General features: G+C 42.4%; 1 protein-coding gene across 1 annotated transcript; it reads left to right on the forward strand.

The window, feature by feature from the left end:
* Nucleotides 1-269: 269 nt before the first annotated feature.
* On the forward strand, nt 270-22823 carry grm6a (glutamate receptor, metabotropic 6a). Its single transcript, XM_080899899.1, has 15 exons — nt 270-384; nt 2514-3143; nt 8627-8843; nt 8922-9057; nt 10353-10507; nt 10624-10764; nt 10856-11056; nt 16606-16745; nt 16845-16967; nt 17418-17682; nt 17778-18013; nt 18104-18265; nt 18371-18520; nt 22478-22618; nt 22705-22823. Exons 2-15 carry the CDS (start codon nt 2559-2561, stop codon nt 22792-22794), a joined length of 2742 nt encoding a protein of 913 aa, XP_080756025.1. The 5' UTR covers nt 270-384; nt 2514-2558; the 3' UTR covers nt 22795-22823.
* Nucleotides 22824-23590: the final 767 nt, after the last annotated feature.

Here is a 23590-nt window from a genome sequence, read left to right on the forward strand (position 1 = left end):
CACCTACTTTCTCGTTGTGTGCTCGCAAAGACCCTCATTAACATGATTCAACCTGATTTGCGGAAACCTTCAAACAGCAGCGAGCAAAACGTGGTCCTCGCGCTGCAGGGAAGTCCTCAGCCCAGTCCTCATAAGGATGGTAAAACCAGTGCACGCCGAGCGTTAGTGTGCATGTTTTAATTAGACAGACAGACAGGCAGGTGGAGAGACAGACGGGATATTCAGTCCGCTGATTGGAGGAGCAGCAGGAGGTGAACCGGAGTTTGACTCAGTCGCCGGGACCAGCGGAGAGTTTACCGGAGAGGAGCGGCGGCTGTCTGCGGACCTGCAGGCGGAGCGGGTTCGGGACTGAGCTCGGACCGCGAGGAGAGGGATCCCGCTGCGGTGAGTGCAGAACCCGGTGAAGGAAAACCAGTCAGAGAAAATGATTCCAGCAGAACCAGTGAATGAAACCAGTCCACGATACAGCAGGACTATCAGGCGAACACGGAAAACAAGCTGCTTTTATGTAATGGTCAACTGTGAGGGTTATTTTTCTTTTAAACCCAGATAACTGATTAACCTCCGGGGAGGAGTGAATGTGATGTGCAGCACGCATTTGGCTGTGTAAACATTCAATGAGCTGAACTCATCTGATCAATATATTTGTGACTTAACTGATCAATAAATAGATACATGAAAGTGATTAATGTCTATGTTCTGATGGTCGCTCTATTACTGTTAAACTTTAGATTGCTTTTTTCAATAATATTGAATTTTTGGAGGATGTTGAGCTGAGAGATGCTTCTTGCCTCACACGCTGCAGATCATTTTTTCAGGACTTCCATCTTCCTCTTTGAAGACTCATTCTGTTGAAAGCCCCTCCGGCTCACTGATAACAGGCTCTCGCTGCTCTTCAGTAACCACCAGGCTCACTGGATGATCCTGTTAATAAAATCTAAATTTAAGATTAAAATATGACACATATCAAACTGACTTTCTACTTCAAGAACAAACTGAGCTGCTGATGGATCCAACATCCTTAATTAAATTCAGCACAGACATAAGTTTCTGACTTTCACTCAAAAGTAAAAAAGGTTAAGTCTGCATTTTTTTTCAGTACTAGGAAACAAAATTTTTCCATGAATATAGAGATAATGCTTTACCAGGGAGTGCTTAGTGAGAATACATCATCTGATCATTACTAGACTGCTAATCTAATCAGGAAGTGTTCCTCTGGGAAAATCAAGAAGGAAGGAGGAGGAAAAGATCTGAGTGAAGCTGGAGTCTCGTTAACATGGCTCGCACTTTTGTTTAATTTGTGTAAAAAGCGGTTTTTCTTTTTTTTATGGTGAGTTTGAAACATGCAATTAAGCTTATCTTTGGTCTTCTCTGGTGCTTTCATCTGCCACGTACGATGTGTCAAACTGCTGAAGGAGCAAAAAATAAAGAGTACAGTAGAGCTTAGAGATTTGGAGCATTTTATCTGATTCAACTTTAATTTGATTATTAGTGTGTTAAATGGCAGTGATTATTGGAGTCATTCATCATTAGATAGTTTATTATTTCTAACGGAGGTTTGGAGACCGTGACACTGACAAAAGGATAAGAGGTGGTGCAAGGTGCAAAAGACAGCTCAGCGGTTTGGAGGCAAAGTTAGAGACATGAGGTTGAGAAGGTTTGGACATGTGCAGAGGAGCAGATATATTGGATAAAGGATGCTGAATATGAAGCTGCCGGGCAGGGGAAAAGGAGGAGCACAGAGAAGATTCATGGATGCAGTGAAAGAGGACATGCAGAGTGTTGAGGGGATGGTTTAGAGGGTGCAGTGGAGGTAGATGATCTGCTGTGGTGACCCCAAAAGAGAGCAGGTGGAAGAAGAAGAACAGAGCCAGCTTTTCCTCTGTTCCACTGGAACTGTGATTGCTAATAAAGTTTATCTCTTTAAAATGTTAGCACAGCTGAAAACTGCTGTGATCATCAAAGAGGAAGTAATAAATCTGGCGAACTGAGTGTGTGAAGCAACTGTGGGTTTGACTGTAGCCTCAAAATGCCCCTAAAAGCTAAACTGTGCGCTTGTCCTTTCACAGCCTCGCAGAGTTTGGCTCTGACCGTTTAATGAAGCAGCCATTTGAGGACCTGTGCCAGTTTCTGTTTGTATTTTGCTTATCACATTTTTGTGGTGATATGTGATAGCACAGCAAACACAAATTGTATCAAATTTATTTCATTTTGTTAATTTCCATCATGGAGCTGAAATAAAGTTCACGCCATCCTGTTGGCCATTATCAAACCCACACAAGCTGATTCTTCTGACTCTGAACTAGACACATTTTTTCCTAATGTAGTGAAATATTGCCTCTGTATGCCTACACAGAGAACCAGTCTAATGAGTTATGATTATTATGCAACAGTTCTGATCATTTTCAGGCTATATTAGATCAACCCAGGTCTTATTTTCTTCACAAAAACCAGGACAATCTTTGAGTCGTAGTGGAGTTACTGACACCACTGACTGTTTCTTGTCTCCTTAGGTTTCCACAGCAGGATGAAAGCTCAGTTCTGAACATCACCTCAGTATGACATCATCAGGCCCTGCCCTATCCTCTCTCCCCCTCCGCCATCATCGTCATCTTCATTACCTTCATGTCTTCTTCTGCACTTTCTACCAATATCATCTGTGGCCCCGCCTCCTGCTATCTCTCTGCCTCTGGACTGGTGGACAGGTGGTCCAGGTGAGCGCTTCTCACCAGCACTTCCACCCCCACTCCATAAAGATACCAGGTGACATCACTCTGGGCGGGCTGTTCCCCATCCATGCCCGCGGACCCCATGGTGTAAATTGTGGGGAGCTAAAGAAGGAAAAGGGGATCCACCGCATGGAGGCCATGCTGTACGCTCTGGACCAGATTAACAGCGACCCTGAGCTGCTGCCAAATATCACACTTGGGGCCCGGATCCTGGACACCTGCTCCAGAGACACCTACGCTCTGGAACAGTCACTCACCTTTGTTCAGGCTCTTATCCAGAAAGACACATCCGACATTCGCTGCTCCAATGGCGAGCCGCCCATCATCCGAAAGCCGGAGAGGGTGGTGGGAGTGATCGGAGCATCAGCCAGCTCTGTGTCGATCATGGTGGCCAACATCCTGCGGCTTTTTGAAGTAAGAGCACACCTGTCTTTATACAGCATGAATATAGAGATTATAGCGAGTTAGCCCTAAAGATGGTTAAAATAACTGGAGGTTGTGAAGTATTGAACTAAAAACTGAGAGATTACTCAGTATTTACTCCACACAGAGCAAAATACATCAAATGTCTTGTTTTAGATTACATGGGGTTGCAAAAAGACTTCATAAACATACACTGGTGCTGGAGACTGGTGCACATATGGACTGGGATCCCTTTAAAGTAAGGTAATGAACAAGAAATAGAGTGGCTATTGGAGTATATGTATCACTGGCATCATTTGGATGTTAAAGAGCTTCTTGGTGGATATTCTTGAGCAGTTTGAATTTATAGAAAATAATTTTTGAAAAGCAACTGTGGAGGGGAAGGAGTTCAAACACAAAAGCTGGGCAAAATCCCAACATTGTTGGTCAGATTAAATCTGGTAAATCCAAAAATGGAGACCTTATTGTTTGTTAGATTACAATTACAAAACAATAAGTATAATTTCCCAGTCAGATTAGACTCTGCACAGTTAACAAAGGGATACTGCCATTGCATAATGAAACAAGAACACAGCAGTGTGAGTTAAATCAGGTGTAGAATGAAGTTCAGTTGATTTTATATTAGATCATCATTTACAACAAAAAATTGTTTAGAAAGTTGAGAATTTGTTAGTTTATTTTTTATTTTACTTCATGGTTTATTTATTTCATTTTTGAACGACATAAATTCTTCATGTAAGTGAAATTAAAATGTGTGTTCATTTGTATGGTGGTCTGAAAAACACGTGCAGAATTAGATTTGTTTTTTTCAAGTTCATTCTTTATTTATTATTTATACAGCACTGATCCATTCAAAGCAGTTTCTATTTCAAGATAAAAACCCTTGGACTCACTCTATAGAGAGAAGGCCAACTGTTCTCCTATTAGCAACATGAGGGAGAATAAAACACCCTTTTAACAGGAAGCCGCCTCGAGCACACTTAGAAAAGATCATAGGGAGACAACAAACAAAATAATAATAACACACATTGTTGATTTAGCCCAGGAGCCGATGATACCAGTACGAGGAGGTGTAAGAATAGCAGTGACAAAGCACAAACTACAGGAGACCAAAAACGCAAAGTTAATGATATTCAATAGTTATTAATAACACATAAATGCAGGGAGAGCAAAAGACAGCAGAGTTGGTTGAGGTGGTGAGTGCATTATAAGAAGCCCCCCAGCAGTCTGGGCAATATTGAAGCATAACCTTATGGATGGATCTCAGTAACCTCATTCAGCGCTGACGATAAGACCGTGACCCAGACTTTGACCTGTAAAGTTTAAAAAGTACCGGCTCTATCACAGAAGCCTGTTTGCATCATTCTTCATTAACATGAACTAAATGCAGGACTGAGATCCAGCAGGACAAATATGGAGACGAGTCCATGTGTGAGTCTTTGAGGAGATAGTTAGAGGCTGTCAGCGTTAGAGGCTGGATATCAGCTAAAAGGCTCAAAGTTAAAGGTTTATATATGCAGCCCAGCCGTCCCCAAACTTTTTTGTGCCACAGACGGTTTAATGTCAGACAATATTTCCACCACCGGCCTTTAGGTGTTGTGGATAAATGCAACAAAATAAAATGATACGACCAAAACATAAACTGTGGTATTTTTTTTAAATATAATAATAAATTCTGTTTGTAATTGTGTAACTTTATTAGCAACGTCCTCCTGAAATGCACCGACAACATTGAGAGTAACACCCTCCTCTCTGCCCCTTAGTGCTCTCTGGTCACTATGGTAATGTGTAAATATTTATTTCAAAATAAGACACAAAACTACAACAGGGAAGACCCAGGGAAACTGAGTTAACAACAAAACCCCTCAAAACCATAAATTTCACACCCGAGCCGGGTTTGGATGGAATATTGAGGTTGGTTTAGAAGCAAGCATCTGTGCTTGGTGATGTATCTGGGCCATCTGCAGGAAGCAGCTGAAGATCAAAAAACGAACCACAGCCTTTATTTATATAGAACTTCATAAAGTATTTAATTCTGAGAACTAAAGGATTACAAGGCTCAACAGAGCTGTGACCCTTTTGTGTTAAAAAGAAGCCTGAAGTTGTTCTTGGTTTCTTAATGATGAATATGAGTATACCCGCCACCACAACTTCTATAGATTAGCATTTTTGAATTGTACAATTTCTCTGAGTTGTTTCTTTTGGTTTCAAAGGGGCTGCATCAACTTAATCGACTTATGTAGGAGTACACTTTAGATCGCCGCTCTCTGTCATATATCAAGAGTGACTGTATTATAATAATTAAATGTGGTGTCTGGCTTTCATTTTCAGTATCTATAGTTCAGGTTTCCCATTTTGGGTGCAAAACTAAGAGCAGTCAAGTGTAGGTTGATTGTGCATGTGTGTTGTAATGGTGCTTTTTGCAGATGCCACAGACAAATTTCACCCACAGACCCATGCATATACAATATGTACGTATCTTCTAGGTGTGGATGGTGAAGACACCACTATCTTAAAACTGCCCTCCTTATAAGAGCTTTGTGGTCAGCAGGCAGTGGCTCTTGTTAGAAAAACATGAAAGGGCATTGGGTTCAAAGGTATGCTTTCAGATGATTGTGCAGTATTGTTTGGTTTCTCAGTCAGATCCGCCCCTCTTTCATAACAACCCAGACAGCAACGGCATTGATTTTACAACCTAGTAGGTGATGTCACGACGATCACGCCCATGTTTTCTATACAACCCATAACTTCTTATGGATTGTGTATATATATATAAGGATGGCTAATCTGGTTTAACATACACTCTTAGAGACAGACAGGTACAGTAGGGCAGACAGTGAATGGATGAAGCCGTCTGGTTGGTGGATTAATGTTTTAAACAGACACTTTGTGTCTGGATGACTGACTGACTCTAATGAAAGCTTTTAATGACTCTGTTACGGGTGCTCTCTGTGTGCGTTTTTGTGAAGATGTGTGTCCTCAAATTAGGTCAGATTTTTAAAGGGTTTTTGAGCGTTCAGAGCCGGGTTTGAAGGTTCAGTCTAGAACCGGGTTTACACTCCTGACTAGGGCTGAACGATTATGGAAAATAATCTAATTGCGATTTTTTTGCCCCAATATTGCGATTGCGATGCGATATGCGATTATTTTTTAAGGTCTTTGTCTTCTGTATTATTAAACAAAGACAAGCAATACATCATATAGTATGGCCAATACTATATTACATTAATTTTAAACTGTTCTTTCCTGGAAGACAGACCTCTGTTATGATGACATGAGGTGATGCATGAATTGATGACTGACATTTTTATTTAACTTCTTCAATCACAACAGTATATTTGAACATACACAATAGTTTATTTTTAGCTTACAAACATCTGAGCATAAAGTGCTGACAAGGAACCCTGGTGTAAACATTAAAATGAAAGTCAGTACAATGTGCAGATTGCAGAAATATACATAAAAAAAATCAGTGGCTTTACCACACTCAGTTTTTCGACATCTGTGAACTACTAGACAGTCATTCAATTAAAAAATAATATTAAATAAATAAAACTAATAAATAAAAAATACACACATCTTACTGATCTTTGCAGTCAGTAACATTACACATAAAGTGCAAACATAATAGCAATTGTATAAACACACACACAAACACGCCTTTAAAGTTTAAAGGCGTGAAATTGGACGGTCTAGTTCTGATTAGCGTCACCGCTGTCTCGGTGGAGTTTAATAAACTCGGCCGTCTGCTTCTTGCTATCTAAAATATAACCAGACACTGGCGTAAATTCTCGACTGTCTCATACTTCTGTTTAATAAGTTTTCTGTTTGACATTTAGTCAGCTGTGTGAAAACCAAGGAGGAACCCACCCGGGGGATTAATAAAGTTTTATTTTATCTAATCTAATAACTTTAATCTCAGCCAAACCGATTTACTCACGAACAAACAAACCACTGAAAAAAGCCCAACAATAACATTTTTAGGTTGTCTAAGTGACTTATATATCACGTTTAACCCGAGCAGCGAAACTCCGCGGTGATCTGAAAATGATGTGCCGGGAGTTGTGCCGCTCTCGGCCGCATCAGTAACCCTCGAGCTCCCGGCTAGCTGTCGAGCTGGTGGGTAGCAGACGCCTCTGAAAACGTCGAAGCACTTTTGCAAATATGGGATATCTTGATAAACCGAGCAGATATTTGATGTTTACACAACTACTTTCTCGCCTGAAAATATTTTAAAAGTTTATTTTGTTACCCAGAAAGATTAGTATGAGTAATTTTAAAACTTAGTAGCGGCCGCCATTGTTGGAAACTGGAGTTTGGCTGGGCCGCGCTATGAATTCTGGGATATGGTAGTAATTTGGACAGCCTTCGGCGCGTCGCTGTGACGTAATCGGTCTACAAATGCGGCCTCAGGAGGATGCAGCCCATGAATTTGGACATGTCCAGAGTATAATCGCAGCCTTTGCGGTTAGAAAATTGCACTTGATCATGTCGCGATATTATCGCAAATGCGATATATCGTTCAGCCCTACTCCTGACTGAGTGTCCGTGAACCACACACACGTGTCTCGGGTATATTTTCAGCAGCTGAATTTTAAAGCAAACCCCAGCAGAATACACGTAATCACACATTACAAACTTCAGCTTCTGGCACATATGGAGCCCCATCTGTATTAAATCATGACTGTTATGTTTTGACCGATGAATGGAAAGTGCACTGAAAGCCATTTTCTCCATTTACGTACTTTAAGCTCATGATTTGGGATGGGTGTCGTGCTCAGAGACACTGCTGCATGTGCATAGAACAGCCAAGTGTCAATTATAACCCAATTGATCCCATGAGCCATAGCTACCAAATTTAGCAAACTGGTCAATTAGCTGCAAGCAGCGTTATCTGCGTTAACGCCTTCTTTTATAGAGAACCGAAAGCTGAGAGGACCCGATCACCTGAGCACAGACCTGCACCCCTGCTAGGTGATGTCACAGAGAGTTGGTGGGGGGTTGATGGTGCCATGGAGCGTTCCTAGGTGCTCACTGTTGACATAAATTAAGTGCAGAGATAAAAGTGAAGGCTGTAAAGTGAGACTCAGTTCATGTCTGTTTCGCTCCACTGAGGATTCTCCCTGATGATGATGATGGCTGTCATAACGAGGTCTGCTCTCATTAATGTGAAGACCTTCATTATTTTGCTCACAGACACACACACATACACACAGGCGCAGTGTTGTGCGTTAATGTGATTGTTATTCTGTTTATTGAGGCTCTGACACACATTCTGCTCAGCTGTTACACAACATTAATCCTCTATGTGCGTGCGTGTGTGCGTATTGTGTTCCTGGCCTGTTAAACTCCAGCAGTGTCTCCAGTCTGACCAGTGTGTTTAATTTAACCTGAGCGCTGACTGTCAGGATAAAGGACGCGTCTTTGATCAGATTCTGTTTAAACCTGTCACCTGTTGGATGATTGTCTCTCAGATCCCTCAGGTGAGCTATGCATCCACAGCTCCGGAGCTCAGTGATAACAACCGGTACGACTACTTCTCCAGGGTGGTTCCTCCGGACTCATACCAGGCTCAGGCCATGCTGGACATCGTCAAAGCCATGGGCTGGAACTACGTGTCCACCCTGGCCTCGGAGGGTAACTATGGAGAGAGCGGAGTCGACGCCTTCATGCAGATCTCCAGAGAGGCTGGTACACAGAGCTTTCTTTCAACTTGCGTGTTTTTCCTGATCTGTCCATCTCTTGGTAACATCTTTCTTTTTATGTCAGGTGGGGTGTGTATCGCTCAGTCGGTGAAGATTCCTCGCGAGCCAACAGCTGGAGAGTTTGACAAGATCATCAAACGTCTGATGGAGACGAGTAATGCCAGAGGCGTGATCATTTTTGCCAATGAGGATGACATCAAGTAAACACACAAACACACAAACATCACTTTGTAGAAATCCCCTTTTTATTTATGTAGCAACAGTTCACAACAAGGTCCGTTTCATAACTGTCTCACTGTATGGTAAAGACCATGAAGTATTAAAGAGAGAACTACAATTACACAATCCCCAGTGAGAAAGCATTTGGCAACAGTGGGAAGGAAGAACTCCTTTGTAACAAGAAGAGATCTCCAACACACCAGGGGCAGCCATTTCTGGTGACATTATAGGAAGGTTCAACAATCCTATGGGAGCTTAAATAAGGGATGCTTCAGGATCAGCTGATTCAGCACTTACTTTAACCTTTAATAAAACCCAAACTGAGAGCTGGCTCCACTGATAGCTGAAGGCGCTGCCTCCCATTTTCCTTATTGAAACTCTAAAGAACCATAAGTCAGCCTGCAGTCTAAAAGCGAAGCGTTCTTTTGGTATAATATGACACTTTGAAGTCTTTGAGACACAATGGGGCCTGATCATGAAACTTTGTATGTGAGGAAAACGATTTAACAGGGAGCCAATGAACAGAAGCCAATATGGGACACATATGTTCTCCATTTCTAGTCCCTTTCAGTAATCACTGCAGCTTTTTGTGTCCACTGAAGGCTTTTCATGGAGCTTTTAGAGCAACCGGATAATAAAGACTTACAATAGTCCAGCTTAGAAACAAATGCATGAACTAGTTTTTCATCAGCACTTTGAGACCAGATGTTGCTGATTTTGGCAATATTGCACAGATGAAAGTGGGCGGTCCTAGAAGTCTGTTTAACAAAAAACCCAACCTGACCACAACTAAGTCCATTAATCCTTTTACGTTTAGTCCAGATCAGGTGTTTTGACCAGCAGTGCAGGTGATTAGACACTATGAAAAACCAGTGACCTCCAAAAACCACCAGCAGATATTTTACAACATTGTCATAATATGAAGAACTTATTGGAACTTTTCTCAGGTTTAACTGATTTTATTTTACTTCTCAACCGTTTAAGGTTGATGGAATTCGAAGTGTTCTGAAAATCTTGTTAATGCGATAACTCAAGAAGGAAGTCAGAATTTTCAAATTAATACCATAGTTGCATCTATTAAAAACTCAGATGAGTTTCAATCTCTTTGACCTTGACCTCAAGGTCAGAGGTCAAGTTTTCTGGGGAATGAGGCGACTTTGAAATCGATACCATATGTGTGTCTGCTCAGAGGCTGAGGAGTAGCAATGGCAGCGGACTCATCCTCATGTGTTGTCACATCACTTACTGTCTGATTCTTTCTGTCTCTTTCTGGTAGGCGTGTCCTTGAGGCAGCAAAACGTGCTAACCTGACGGGCCACTTCCTGTTTGTGGGGTCAGACAGCTGGGGTGCAAAAAGCTCACCGGTCACTGAGCTGGAGGATGTTGCCGAGGGTGCAGTCACCATCCTGCCAAAGCGGGCTTCGATTGACGGTAAAACCAAGAAAACAAAAACGCAACAGGCTGGAATCCCAAAAAGTTGATTCATCTGGACGTTTTCAGACTCGATGCTGTTTGTGTTTTATGCGTGTTATACTTTTGTTGTGCAGGGTTTGATCAGTACTTCATGACTCGCTCCCTGGAGAACAACCGCAGGAACATCTGGTTTGCTGAGTTCTGGGAAGACGATTTCAGATGTAAACTGACTCGGCCTGGAATCAAACTGGACCCCGATAAGAAGAAATGTACAGGTGTGGCTACACCTGAAGGGCGTCTGGGACCAGCTGTGAGTCAACTTATCGAGTAGTTTCCCATTATATGACACAGTGTGTGTTCCTGCAGGTGACGAGAGGATCGGACGGGACTCGCTCTACGAGCAGGAAGGAAAGGTTCAGTTTGTGATCGATGCGGTCTACGCCATGGCTCACGCTCTGCACAACATGCACCAGGATATGTGTCCCGGCAGCTCCGGAGTCTGCAACAACATGGACCCTGTGGAGGGACAAGTGCTGCTGAACTACATTAGAACCGTCAACTTCAATGGTAAGAAAACACGCAGACAAAACATTACACTGTTTTACGGTAACAGTGCTTTACCTGAAGTAAGGATACGAATGTGTCCTCATACTCAGACCTGGTCTTGAACCTTGGCTCGTGAGGCATTGTGGTTGCTAGAGGAATGGGCAGAGAGCTTGGTTTGGTTGCTATTGTAAAACTGGTTCCATGGACATCATCTCTCTGGGGAAAAAACGTGATGCCAACTGGGTGTAATTCGTCTCCGCACTCTGGAAACAAACCCTTGGAGAGCAGCTGGACTGCCTTTCCGGAGGTATCAAGGTTGGGATTCACACTACGTGGCAGTAGTAAGAAAAACAAGTGGCCCGAGGGGCGGATGCTGTCATATGTGGGTGGTAAACATTAAATTGGCATTTTTGAAGCACCAAAACACCTGAGGACCAGGATGTGGTCAGGTGTACATCTTCCACACTGAGGTTAAGAGGGGAGCAGAGCTTCAGGGCAGAATCAGTCCTGGCTGTTTTGAGTGAGAAGATGATTTGCATGCACTGACCAGGGATAACTGACAAGCAGTGGAAAGAATCCTTTGAGGAACTCCTGAAAGTGACGGATCTGTCCTTAATAGAGAAGGCTAATCTGTAAGACTTAGAGAAAAGCTCACACATATCCATGTACGAGTGTGCTGATGTGAGTCTGCAGGTGTGAACAAGATTCTTCTGAAGATGCTGAAGGCTCGGGACCTGACTGTGAAGCATCACGGCAGAGAGGAGACACAGGGAGGAGGCTCATGAATCATTTATGTTAACTAAGAGCTTAATGTTAACACAAATGGACGATACAATGAATGTGGCAGTCAAAGGTGTGCCATGTGGTGAAAAGACGTTGGATTTCATAAATCAAACATATGCAGGGGGAGAAGAGCTACACTCAGACTGAGGAACAGTGAGAGTTTATAGCAGGGAATGGGTTTTTCCTCCAGCTGTTGGGTCTTTAATGGACTCCTAAAGAAATTAACTAAAAGGTAGTAAAGTGAATATAAACATGTCCAGGTTGTCTGTGTACTGCTTGTAGACTTAGTACTGCAGGATTGTGTTGTTTGCTCTCAGTGCAACACGAGTGGAAGAAGAAGCTGCACAGCTCACATTTAGCAAGCAGCAACCTCGAGGGCTGAGGGTTGTTTTTTTTTAAAGCAACCATTTTTATGCAATCTATCATGTTTAAACAGACACAACAAAAACTGAAGCTCCTGCCAAGTAACCTTCAGTGATGCCACCAAATCCCAGGAACACACCCAATTTGACCACAGAAGGACAAAAGAGTAGAAAAAAAATAAAGCACAACATGAACATGAGACAGATGAATAATCTTCTGACTAAAATATTTACCGTATGACTGCAGTGTAGCCTTTTTCTCTCTTTTAATTCATATACAAATATGTTTCAGTCAATTCAATGAACTTTTTTCTGTTTTTGCCATCAAACATTTAGACGTTGATTAACCGTCAGCTGCTGGTCTTTTCATGACGTCCAATCATAGTTGGACTTTACCATGATGTCGGCTTGAGTTACATCTTTGTTTCATTAGTTTCTAATAAGAATGATTCCTTATTCCGGAGTTACTTTCTACAATCTCTGCATCGAATAAAATGTCAAATAAAATGATATAAACACATTTTTAAGCAAGTTGTTTGATAGAAAGAATAACAAGAAACCTCCATTTTTCCTACTGGAATAATTGACTTGACATTAATCAAGCAGCATTCCTGAGTCTGTAAGTTCAGCGTGCCACAAATGAAACAGAAGTGAAATTTAAATAACTCGTGTTGCAGCCTGTGCACGTCTGTCCACAGTCATGCTGCTGTTAGTTGTCTTTTAAAAAGAAAAACAGATAAATGTGTTTCATTCTGATCTCTGTTTCTACCTTTGTAAAGACGATTTGATCTTCGATCTCTAAAGATCTCTAATCTTTGTGGATCAATATCAACATTCACACGTCTACAGTTCAGTTTTTGCCGTTGTATCACAACCAGTTTTGACCAGAGAGAAGCTACAAAAAACTCTTTCTGTTATCAGAATCAGAATACTTTATTAATCCATAAGGAAATGATGTGGTTACAGGTGCTCGAAGACGATAAGAACAGCAACAGACTGAATTAAATTAAATAATACAGCATATTACAAAGTTACTGAATATAAGAAACAGCTCTGATACTTACAAATAGCTCAATTAGAGATATCCAGAATATTACAGAGATTAAATATACATGATTGACATTTTAATCTATTTAAATGCTGCATAAATGCGTTAACTGCAACTTTAGTTCAATTTTCAAGAGGAGTTTCACATTTTTAACCGTTAGCATTTCATAGACATCAGGGACACCAGCCGGGTGGTCTGCAGGATTTCACTGTCCCAGTGAAGGAGTCTCCATCCATCCATCCATCCATCCAACATCCATTCTCTTCCATGTATCCTTATCGGAGTCGTAGAGGGGCTGGAGTCTATCCCAGCTACCACAGGGTCAGGGTACACCCTGGACAGGTCACCAATATGATGCAAGGCTAACACAAAGAGACAGACAACCATTGGCACTCACTTTCACACCTGTAAGCAACTTAGAATGAATCAACCAATCAATCTAACCCCATCGATGGGTTTTTATTTTTTGTTTTTTTAGCATCTCTCTACATCTACAGAAACTCCTCAGGACCAGGTTTTAGATTTTTTTTTTTCAAGCAACTGAACAAACTGTTCCTGTTAGACATCAAATCCATATTTTATAAAGATGTGAAGCTGCAGCAGCTGGAAGACCGAGAGGATTTCATCTGTAACCACCGGAGCTGCATGCCACAAAGCACGCCAGTCTCTCTCATTCCTTCGTCTCCCTCTACATAAACTTCATCTTCTTCAAATCATCAATATTTTATCATTTTAGTCCAACTGTGTTCTTATTTATGGTTCTTTCTGATTTTTAGGAGATTGAACTTTAAGAAAGGCTGATTTTTGGTTCTGTGAGACTAGACACAAACCTGAACAGGGACAACACAACCAAAGTTGAATCCTGCAGACAGACACCTGGTGGTCATGTGATCTCTGAGGCCCTCTCATACTAATATTGGGATTTTTCTCTATAATGAAAATATTGCATCATAAAGAGCAACAGAGTACGAGGAGCAGTGTTTTGAGTTCATGTTCTCTTCATTTAGACTGAAAGTTACTTTTAAAGGAGAGCCTGCTGATATATTGATATATTCGGTTATTACTGTAACCTCGGTGTTATGGGCAGCGGGTGCTGAAGGGGGATTGTTTGCTCTGATTTTTCAAGTTTTATTTATATAAAAAAATACAAAGTGCCTTGAAATCATAATAATTCTTATTTTTAACAGTAATAATCACAATAATGACCAGTTTAAGGTACTTTTTATTGTAAAATCGAGTCTTTATAACATTATTGTGAACTACACAATGATCGACAATCCCATTTGAGGAGCACTTGGTAACACTGGGGAGGATAATATTATTACATTGAAATCTATGTAACTATGTAATAATAGGCAAGAAACTGGGGATAATAATGTTATAATAAATTAATGCCTTTGAAGCAAAACCAGTTTTTATAGGACAGTAATATATTTGTAACAATGTCATAACCTGCTACCAATAAAATGACAATATCTTTGCATAATGTGCAAATTTTTATAAAGTGACTCGTGAAGAGTCAAAATTTCACATTTATATCTAATTCCATGTTAATAGCCTATTAAAGTAAACCTCAAGAAGAATGATGATAACCTGGAAACACATGTGATCGTTTATTTATAATTCCCTAAACAATGCAAAACTTCATTGTTCATTCTTAATGTGGAATTAGACAGAAACAGGACCACCATGCATGTTTTCAGTTAATATCACACAATGTTAAACACATTATTTATAATGTTACTTTCAAACAAAAAATACTACTGCAGACATAAGGTAGGATTTATTCAACCATTATTACATGGTAATAATATCTTGAGCCACGGGGCTCAAGAGTTGGGAGTTCGCCTTGTAATCGGAAGGTTGCCGGTTCAAGCCCCGGCTTGCACAGTCTTGGTCGTTTTCTCCTTGGGCAAGACACTTCACCCGTTGCCTACTGGTGGTGGTCAGAGGGCCCGGTGGCGCCAGTGTCCGGCAGCCTCGCCTCTGTCAGTGCGCCCCAGGGTGGCTGTGGCTACAATGTAGCTGCCATCACCAGTGTGTGAATGTGTGTGTGAATGGGTGGATGACTGGTTGTGTAAAGCGCTTTGGGGTCCTTAGGGACTAGTAAAGCACTATAAAAATACAGGCCATGCCATTTATCCTAATATGGTATGGAATCAACCAATATTATGCTCATACTATGAGGTTATTGCCACATGTCAAGATATAGAAAATTACCATTTTATTGCTGGCAGGTTATGATGTTGTTACCAAAACATCACTATACTACTACAAACTGGTATTGCATTACAGGCATTCGTTATTACCTGTTCTTACCCAGTTACATACATTTCAATCTGATATAAAACCACTAAACGGCTAAAACCACTGTTGACGCAAGATAAATATTTGGATATTACTTTGGCAATTTCCAGTAATTAAGAGGTAAAAATTTGTTTCCATACTATTACTGCCTTGTTTCAGCTTATTACCACACTGTCACCATGTTATTACCAAGTTGTAATGGAAATGACTCTACAAGGACAACACGTTCTGGATCAGCTGGAGTTCTCTATCTTCTGATCGCTGCGTGGTTCAGGTGTTGGTTTAATTTCCACAGCTGGTTTTTGTTTTTATTCAGAGTCACGGAGAGATAATAAGTTAATGCACTTTGCCTGTTTCCCCTGTGGACTCGGTCTTTCTGATGTACCGTGTGTGTGTGTGTGTTAATAATTAAAGGATGCAGCTGCTGAAAACTCTGAAGAAGCTTTCTGCTTAAAGGACTAGCGAGAGAGTTGTGAGAGTTGAGTGAATGTGCTGCAGTTACAGGCAGTAAAGGTAGTTCTGCTCTCTGTGATCTGCTGAACTATTCAGGATAAAATCAGATTTAATACAACCATGAATTTCTGATGTCTTGTCTGTATGCACAAATGCAAAAAGACCAGCAGGTTGGCTTGTGTTGGGATAGACCTCAAGAGCAGTTAAACCAAAGTTAAACCAACACAGAGCTTTGAAAGTCAGAGGTAATCCCAGCAGGAAGTCCAGCTCTGTCAAACTGATCCTTTAAATCCCTCCACCTGAAGCTTCAGTGTTCCCTTTGGGTTCATTAATATGTTGATTCATTCTGTCCTACTGTCAAACTGGATTATGTTCCTGCTATTTCTTTCAGCTCAGGTCCACGTCCATGTGAGAATGACCAACTTTTAGCTAAGTGTCCTAACTAGCTACACTCTGAGTTGTTGGGTCTTTAACTGTCTTGTCCAGCTTTCTATCAGCCAAATAATGTAGTTATTGTGCAGCTGGGTGTAGCTGCTGTTTCCCCTTAAAGTGGAGATGCCACATGTGGCCTCACGGAGATGAGCTGTTAAAGGTGACGTGGCCTGTCTGTCTCGCAGGAAGTGCTGGTACAAGCGTTTTGTTCAACGAGAACGGAGACGCTCCTGGACGCTACGACATCTTCCAGTTTCAGATGACCAATCACAGCCACCCTGGCTACCATGTCATCGGCCAGTGGACCAACAATTTGAGACTCAATGTAAGAAGAGTGAACATGAAAGTACTCCTGCTGGGTTTTAGTGTTCTGTCTTTCTTTGTGTGGCTGTATGCCTCTCTCTTTCTTCCTGGGTGTCTGTAGCTGGAGGAGATGCAGTGGTCAGGAGGGGATAGATCCGTTCCAGAGTCCATCTGCAGTTTTCCTTGTAAACCAGGAGAAAGGAAGAAGATGGTGAAGGGGGTTCCTTGCTGCTGGCACTGTGAGGTAAACGTGCAGCATGCATGCATCTTTTTATCTGAATTCTGAGAATTTATAATTAATTTGCTGTTTAGATCATCTTCGCTTTATCTGTGCACTATTATTAAAATTAGGAACATCCTGTCTTAGAGAAAGCCTGCAGTTGATGCAAGACGTTGCAGCAGAAACTAGAAATCAAAACTATTAGCTTCCTTTTATTGTCCCAACAAAATCTGACTACAGTTTAATATAACATCACTCTGCTGACATGCAAAGCCCTCAAGCACTAAGCTTCATCAGTTTTCTTCCTGTTAAAAAGATTTTTGTCCCTCACTGGCACCAAGTGTTGCACATTACAGATCACTGGATTCGAGTTTGTCTTCTAACCTGTCTTTTCTCTGATCGTTTGAATGTTGTGCTTCTAAAACCGATGACAGTCGTTCTTCAGTCTGAACAGTTTCTCTCCCCTGTCTGCAGCTGTGTGATGGGTATCAGTACCAGCTGGATGAGTTTAACTGTGAGACCTGTCCGTCAGACATGCGGCCGGTCCCCAACAGAACCGCCTGCCGTCCCACTCCCATCATCAAACTGGAGTGGAACTCTCCCTGGGCCCTAGTGCCTGCCTCTCTCGCTATGCTCGGTATCCTGGCGACCAGCGCTGTGGTTATCACCTTCATCCGCTTCAATGACACGCCCATTGTCAGGGCGTCAGGGAGGGAGCTCAGCTATGTACTGCTGACAGGTGTGTATCGGTAATTACATCATCAGCTGTGATGATGACGTCATCAGCTCTGAGGGTGCCGTCACCTGTCCGCCCCTCTCTCTCACTCGCTGCAGGTATCTTCCTGATCTACCTGATCACCTTCCTGATGATTGCGGAGCCAGGTGTGGTAGTTTGTGCATTCCGGCGCCTCCTGCTGGGCCTCGGCATGGCCATCACCTACTCTGCCATGCTGACCAAAACCAACCGCATCTACCGCATCTTTGAACAGGGCAAGAGGTCGGTGACCCCGCCCAAATTCATCAGCCCCACATCCCAGCTGGTCATCACCTTCATCCTCATCTGTGTCCAGGTGAGTCCACAGGCGCCACATGGCTTCCTGTTTCCGCCTATAGCATCTCCTCACATGATTCCCACTTTTTGTTTTCTGTGTGCGCGGCAGGTCCTCGGTGTGTTTGTGTGGTTTGGCGTCGTCCCCCCTCACACCATTATCGATTATGACGAGCTCCGCCCTCCGAACCCTGACCTGGCCCGGGGGATCCTGAAGTGTGACATGTCTGACTTGTCAATCATCTGCTGCCTCAGCTACAGCATCGTTCTCATGGTAACACACTGACCTGTAGCAGATACGTCAATGACCATCTTATAGAGCACAGATTCATCGATGTTGCTAGGCAACCTTTATCAATCCTGCTTGTTTCGCTGTTAGGTAACGTGTACGGTGTACGCCGTGAAGAGTCGTGGCGTTCCAGAGACGTTCAACGAAGCAAAACCAATTGGCTTCACTATGTACACAACCTGCATCGTCTGGCTCGCATTCGTACCCATCTTCTTTGGTACCGCACAGTCCACCGAGAAGGTAAGAACCAGGCCAAACCGAGCCAAGCTAGGTCAAGCTGCAACCAGAATCGGGTATATTTAAGAAGGCACGTACAAAAACATAGATATAATCATGTGACCTGACTTACTGGTTTGCATAGAGCTGTTTTGTGGTGGAGTGCATTACATACACACATTTACACACAGTTAATGCTGAGTAACGTGACGTTCAGATGCTGGAGTTTCACTCACCAAAACTAGACTGCAGACTTTTTAGAGTTAATCACACCGCGTTATATTATCTGTTAGATAATGGCATTAAGAATACTCCACAAGACACCAACAGCACAAATACAGTGAAGTGACCCAGTTCACTGGCACATATTAGCTGAAGTTCAGCAGAGAGTCTGAGCAGATGTGCTTCTAAAATGCATAATGTATTAATAATATGTAGATCTTTGAATTACATAAAAATAAAGCCACCATACTGCTGTTACGGTGGGGGGAAATAACCTAAGGATTACAAAGGCGTTTATGTAGCAGGTTGTAACATGTTTATTTCTGATCTAATTTCCTGTTTGTAGAAGATGATTCACTTTTGGACGCAGCCTCAGGTGGACATTCAAAGAACTGCAGTCAACTTGGTCAGAGCGGGCGGTACCAGGCTGACTGTCTTGTCAGCATATTGTTTTCGGGGTTAATCGAACTTCTCTGTCATGTTTTGGTGCTGGTGCCTCTGTGACGGACTTATCAGACAAACGCATGTCCATGCAGGAAGCCTGTGCTTTGATTGGACAAATTAGTTTTATTTTTATGCACTAATTACCAAATATCAGTCTAACACACAGGGTTCAAAATGTGAACGGTATGGCTGACATCATATTGGCTTCATCTGTTATATACATCAATAGATCCTCAGTTTTTCTTGTGACAGACCGTCAGGGAGATTGAACCCAGCAGACACATAAAAAGTCTTTTGATGCTAATATAAAAAATGCATTTCTTTACTCTCATTAACAAATAACCTGAAATGGTGAACCTCATAGGATCTCGTTACTCTTTAAGGAGGAAACCAGGAGTCACTGTTGAATTCTGGTGAGCTGTGCTTGAACTCATTTCTGAACTCGTCCTTCCTGCATGTCCGCAATAGGACCTTCATCATCACGCTGAGGAAGGTCATGTGATATAATCGCGAGCTGTGCCTAAACGCTGGGCTTATTTATTTACAGCCACGGGGAAACACAAATACGTCCTCACCTGCAGAGCGACGAGCTCCTGCTTTTGTTTCCTGTGAGGGGAAAATTAAAACTGTGAATTGACCCAGAAATGTGGTGAAAGCGGGTTTTAGTGTATGTGGTTTAGTCTGAGCTGAGGGAGGGACGAGTCTTTAATGCTGCAGATAAACCGGAGCAGAATTAGACACAAAGTGGAGGCATTTCCAGGCTGAGAGGGGAACAGCTGGATTATACAGATTATGGACAAACACAGGACGTAATTATAGAATAACTTTTTTAAACCAAAGTTACAAAGAGCTCCACCAAACAGATAAAAGAGACAATAAAAGACTAAAATAAGAGGAAGGAAAGAGCAGCGTCAGAAAGAAGCACGTCCAGCAGATTTATCTCAGAGCGGAGAGGAAACCACAGGGGAAGAAGAAAAGAGGCTTCTGGGAAGAAGAGATTTAACACGAGTGCAAACATAAAGATACAGAGCAGACCATCCTCGTGTGTTTTTGCTTCTGCTCTTTCCACTTTAATAGCTCGGATCCTGTAGCCTGAGGTCACCGCTTAGGCCAAACTTTCATGGTAACAGCACAGTTTGCAGTCCTGCTGAATGATTTGGTGACATGTTGTGTGAAGCTGTACAGCAGACCACAGCAGCCAGTCTGGCAGGTGTTTCATTAGACCTGCACTGAGCAGCCCTCCTTCCAGCTGAAAACCAACCAGAGCTGCCAGAAACAGCACAGAGGTGAAGCACGAGCCAGATTTCCTCCGTGTTGGAGTCGATCAGCTCACACGGGCTCCTGCCTGTCACCGTCAGCCTGAACGGAATAAGCTGCCGTCACCACGGAAACCGAGAAACGCTAAAACTACATTAAGTGCGATTGTTTGTTTGTTTGTTTGTGTAAAATCCAGGAAAGAGTGTGCGATATTGTGGAGGAGCAATCACTAAAATTAGAATTAAAATCCTTCCGCCTCCTCCTCTTTTGTTCCTCCTCTGCTCCTCCTGCCTCACTCTGATAACATTCAGTCCTCCTCGCTCCTCGTCTCTCCTCCTCCTGCCTCAGAGTCGAGGAGTGACGGATGCTGGATGGAGGAGAAAATAAAAGAAGCTGTTTTTATTGTCGTCTTTTTTTTTTATCTGAGGCCGAGAGAACAAACACGCACACAGAGCTGCAGGAGGATTAACGGAGAGAGGGAGCGTGTGTGGTTTTACTCTGACTGTGGGGACATAAATCTGTTTACACACTGTGGCCACTCGCCTCTCTTCTGGAGACAAAAACAGGTTCCTGTAAATCACTGCGGTTCAGCAGTAAGACTTCGAGTGAAGGTCAGACCCCAGAAAGCGAATCCAGCTTAGTGTGATATCGTCTGAAGTGATGGAAACACAGCCGTGTGGTTGAGGGAATTAACATGTCTGCAGGAGTTCACACGCACTTAAATAAAGCAACGCGATGGAAACTTGCTGGCACTGTGTTTGTGGGTTCCTGTGCGTGCTGCAGTGTGTGTGCTGTATGTATTTTATGTCCTCACATGTCACACACAGCATTGTGCAAATGTCCTGAACTCTTCCTTTCTTTATTTTTTGCTTCCAACAAGCCAGAGTTATTTTTTTAAACTGGTCTTGAACCATCGCTCGTCAGGCTTTCTGAAGAGGTTTTTCTTTGGACATTCGCTGCTTTTTCTCTCATTTTCAGTCCAGTTTCTGTACCTCATCATTTTTTTATTCATTAAAGATCTTAATGTTGACCAATGAATCATTCAGGCATAAAAACTCTCTCTATGGAAGTGTAGTGTCTACACATAACAGACAATTTTGTTTTGTATATTTAGGCACTGCTACTAACACACAATGTACTCACATTTCTTTAGCCGAATCTAGGAAAAATGGCAGAGATAACAAAATTTGACTGGCATGAAATATTATTTATGCACCGACGAGGTGATTCACAACGAGGTTGTAGCTGAAAACGTGGCATATCTCAGCACCGTGAGCAGTTCTCTTTCAAATTTGAGGAAACTAAACAAGTAGAGGACAAAAGAAGAAGTGACAGGCGTATAGAAACATCTACAGCAGATGAACCTTCAGCTGATCTGTCTACTGTTCGCTGAAGCCTCAGTAAAAAGGGAGACAGGAAGAAGAAGCTGAGGTACCAAATTATTCCTGAAGACTACTTAAAGAAATTACAGAAAGCTGCCTTGGAGATTTCAGCATGTGTTGAAGAACAAAAGTATTCATAACAAACTTTTATTTTCCAGCTTGTCAGTCTTGTACAAATTCAGTTTTTGTCTTAGTTTCTGTGTTTCCATCTATGTTTCTACTTGTTTTGATAAATTTCCTGTTTCACGTGAAGCATAAACTGGTAAACTGCACAGCAACACCCAGTACTGTTTACACCTCCGTGTTGCAGTGTGTGTTTTTGCATATTTCACAGGTGCACCAGTAAAACATTCGAATAGCAAACTGGTCGTCCAGTTGTGACCTTTAAAAAAATGTCCCTTTAAGCCTGATTTGGTCACAAATTGATTGAAATTCTTCTTTTCAGGCTGTTACAAAGGCTTACTGAACTCCGGGCGTTCACCGATATCCCACTGAGCAATTTTCTGCTGATTGGAGTTCTAAAGAAAATCTGCCTCGACCATGAAAAGTTTAAAAAATCGTGACTGTTGGTGAATCTGCTGGATGTCGGGGTTGCTAGAAGTCAAAGTAATGAATTTGTACAGAGGTCACCTTTACGTGGACAAACGTTCTTCAGCATCAGCCTCTCTTTCCACAGATGTTCATCCAGACAGCCACTCTTACCGTCTCCATGTCTCTCAGTGCGTCCGTCTCTCTCGGGATGCTCTACATGCCCAAAGTTTACGTTATCGTTTTCCATCCCGAGCAAAACGTCCAGAAGAGGAAGAGAAGCTTCAAGGTCTGAGAGCATCTTCGTCTTCCTGTCGTTGTCGTTGCTTCCAAGTTGCTGTGTTGCCTCACAGTTGCTGTGTTGCTGTGTTGCAGGCTGTTGTCCAGGCTGCCACATTGTCTCAAAAATCTACAAGTGACAAACAGAATGGAGAGACAAGGATTGAACCTGACAGAACGCAGTAATGCTGCAGTAATACTACAAACTAAAGGTACTGAAACTACAAACTGTACACACTGACGATCGGCCTTTGTTTGAGATGAGTCTTAAATGTGGGATAATTAGAGCTCCCCTTTATTGCCATTGGTAAACTTTTCCAATATTTAGCTTCTTCCTGTCAGCACAGTTTGTTCGGCTTATGAGGCATCTCACAGTGCCCTCTGGTGGTGGTTCTTTTGCTAACGCAACAGTGTGGTTAACCTTCAGCAACTGCCCCTCTAACACCAGTGTTGGATGAGTGGATGAAGCTGTCCACAGAGGCTGAGCCTTTTTTCTTTACCAGGCTGTTAGGTCTCCTAACATGTGAGTTTATGATAATTCACTCATTTTTAGAGGCAGCTTCAAGTGGCCATTAAAGGAATTGCAGTTTTTTGCACTTCCGCCTTTGTCTGGTACTAGTAAGAGACGGGCAGGATGTGAGGAGAAACAACCCTGAAGCTGAGATGACTCCAACACTCATGTGAATTTATTCTGCTGGTTTGCTGATAGTCCAAGACTCCTGCATGGATGGCAGGTGGAGGTTACATGTGTCTAATGAACAGAAGGCAGACGACTCCTGGCTCGTGGAAGCCACTGCAGATATTTTTGGAGCTTCTGATGAATATTTCAGCCGCTGGTTAAAGATTTATCTTGATGTTAACAGCTGAGGTTCTTTGTCCTCAGAAGCAAGGCACTAGCACTAACGGGTGGCGGTTCTATTCCCTGTGGAACAGGGCTTAGCGTAGCATCTTATTCCTCTTCTGTATTCTCTGCTGGCTGATG

Source organism: Rhamphochromis sp. 'chilingali', assembly GCF_963969265.1.
Source record: "Rhamphochromis sp. 'chilingali' genome assembly, chromosome: 12".
NCBI lineage: Eukaryota > Metazoa > Chordata > Actinopteri > Cichliformes > Cichlidae > Rhamphochromis > Rhamphochromis sp. 'chilingali'.

Bases quoted from the DNA above. Each gene is read 5' to 3' on its own strand.
- grm6a (XM_080899899.1), top strand. From the start codon at position 2,559: ATGACATCATCAGGCCCTGCCCTATCCTCTCTCCCCCTCCGCCATCAT. The intron at 8,844-8,921 runs GTACACAGAGCT...TTTTTATGTCAG, and splicing joins GCAGATCTCCAGAGAGGCTG to GTGGGGTGTGTATCGCTCAG. The intron at 17,683-17,777 runs GTGTGTATCGGT...CACTCGCTGCAG, and splicing joins CAGCTATGTACTGCTGACAG to GTATCTTCCTGATCTACCTG.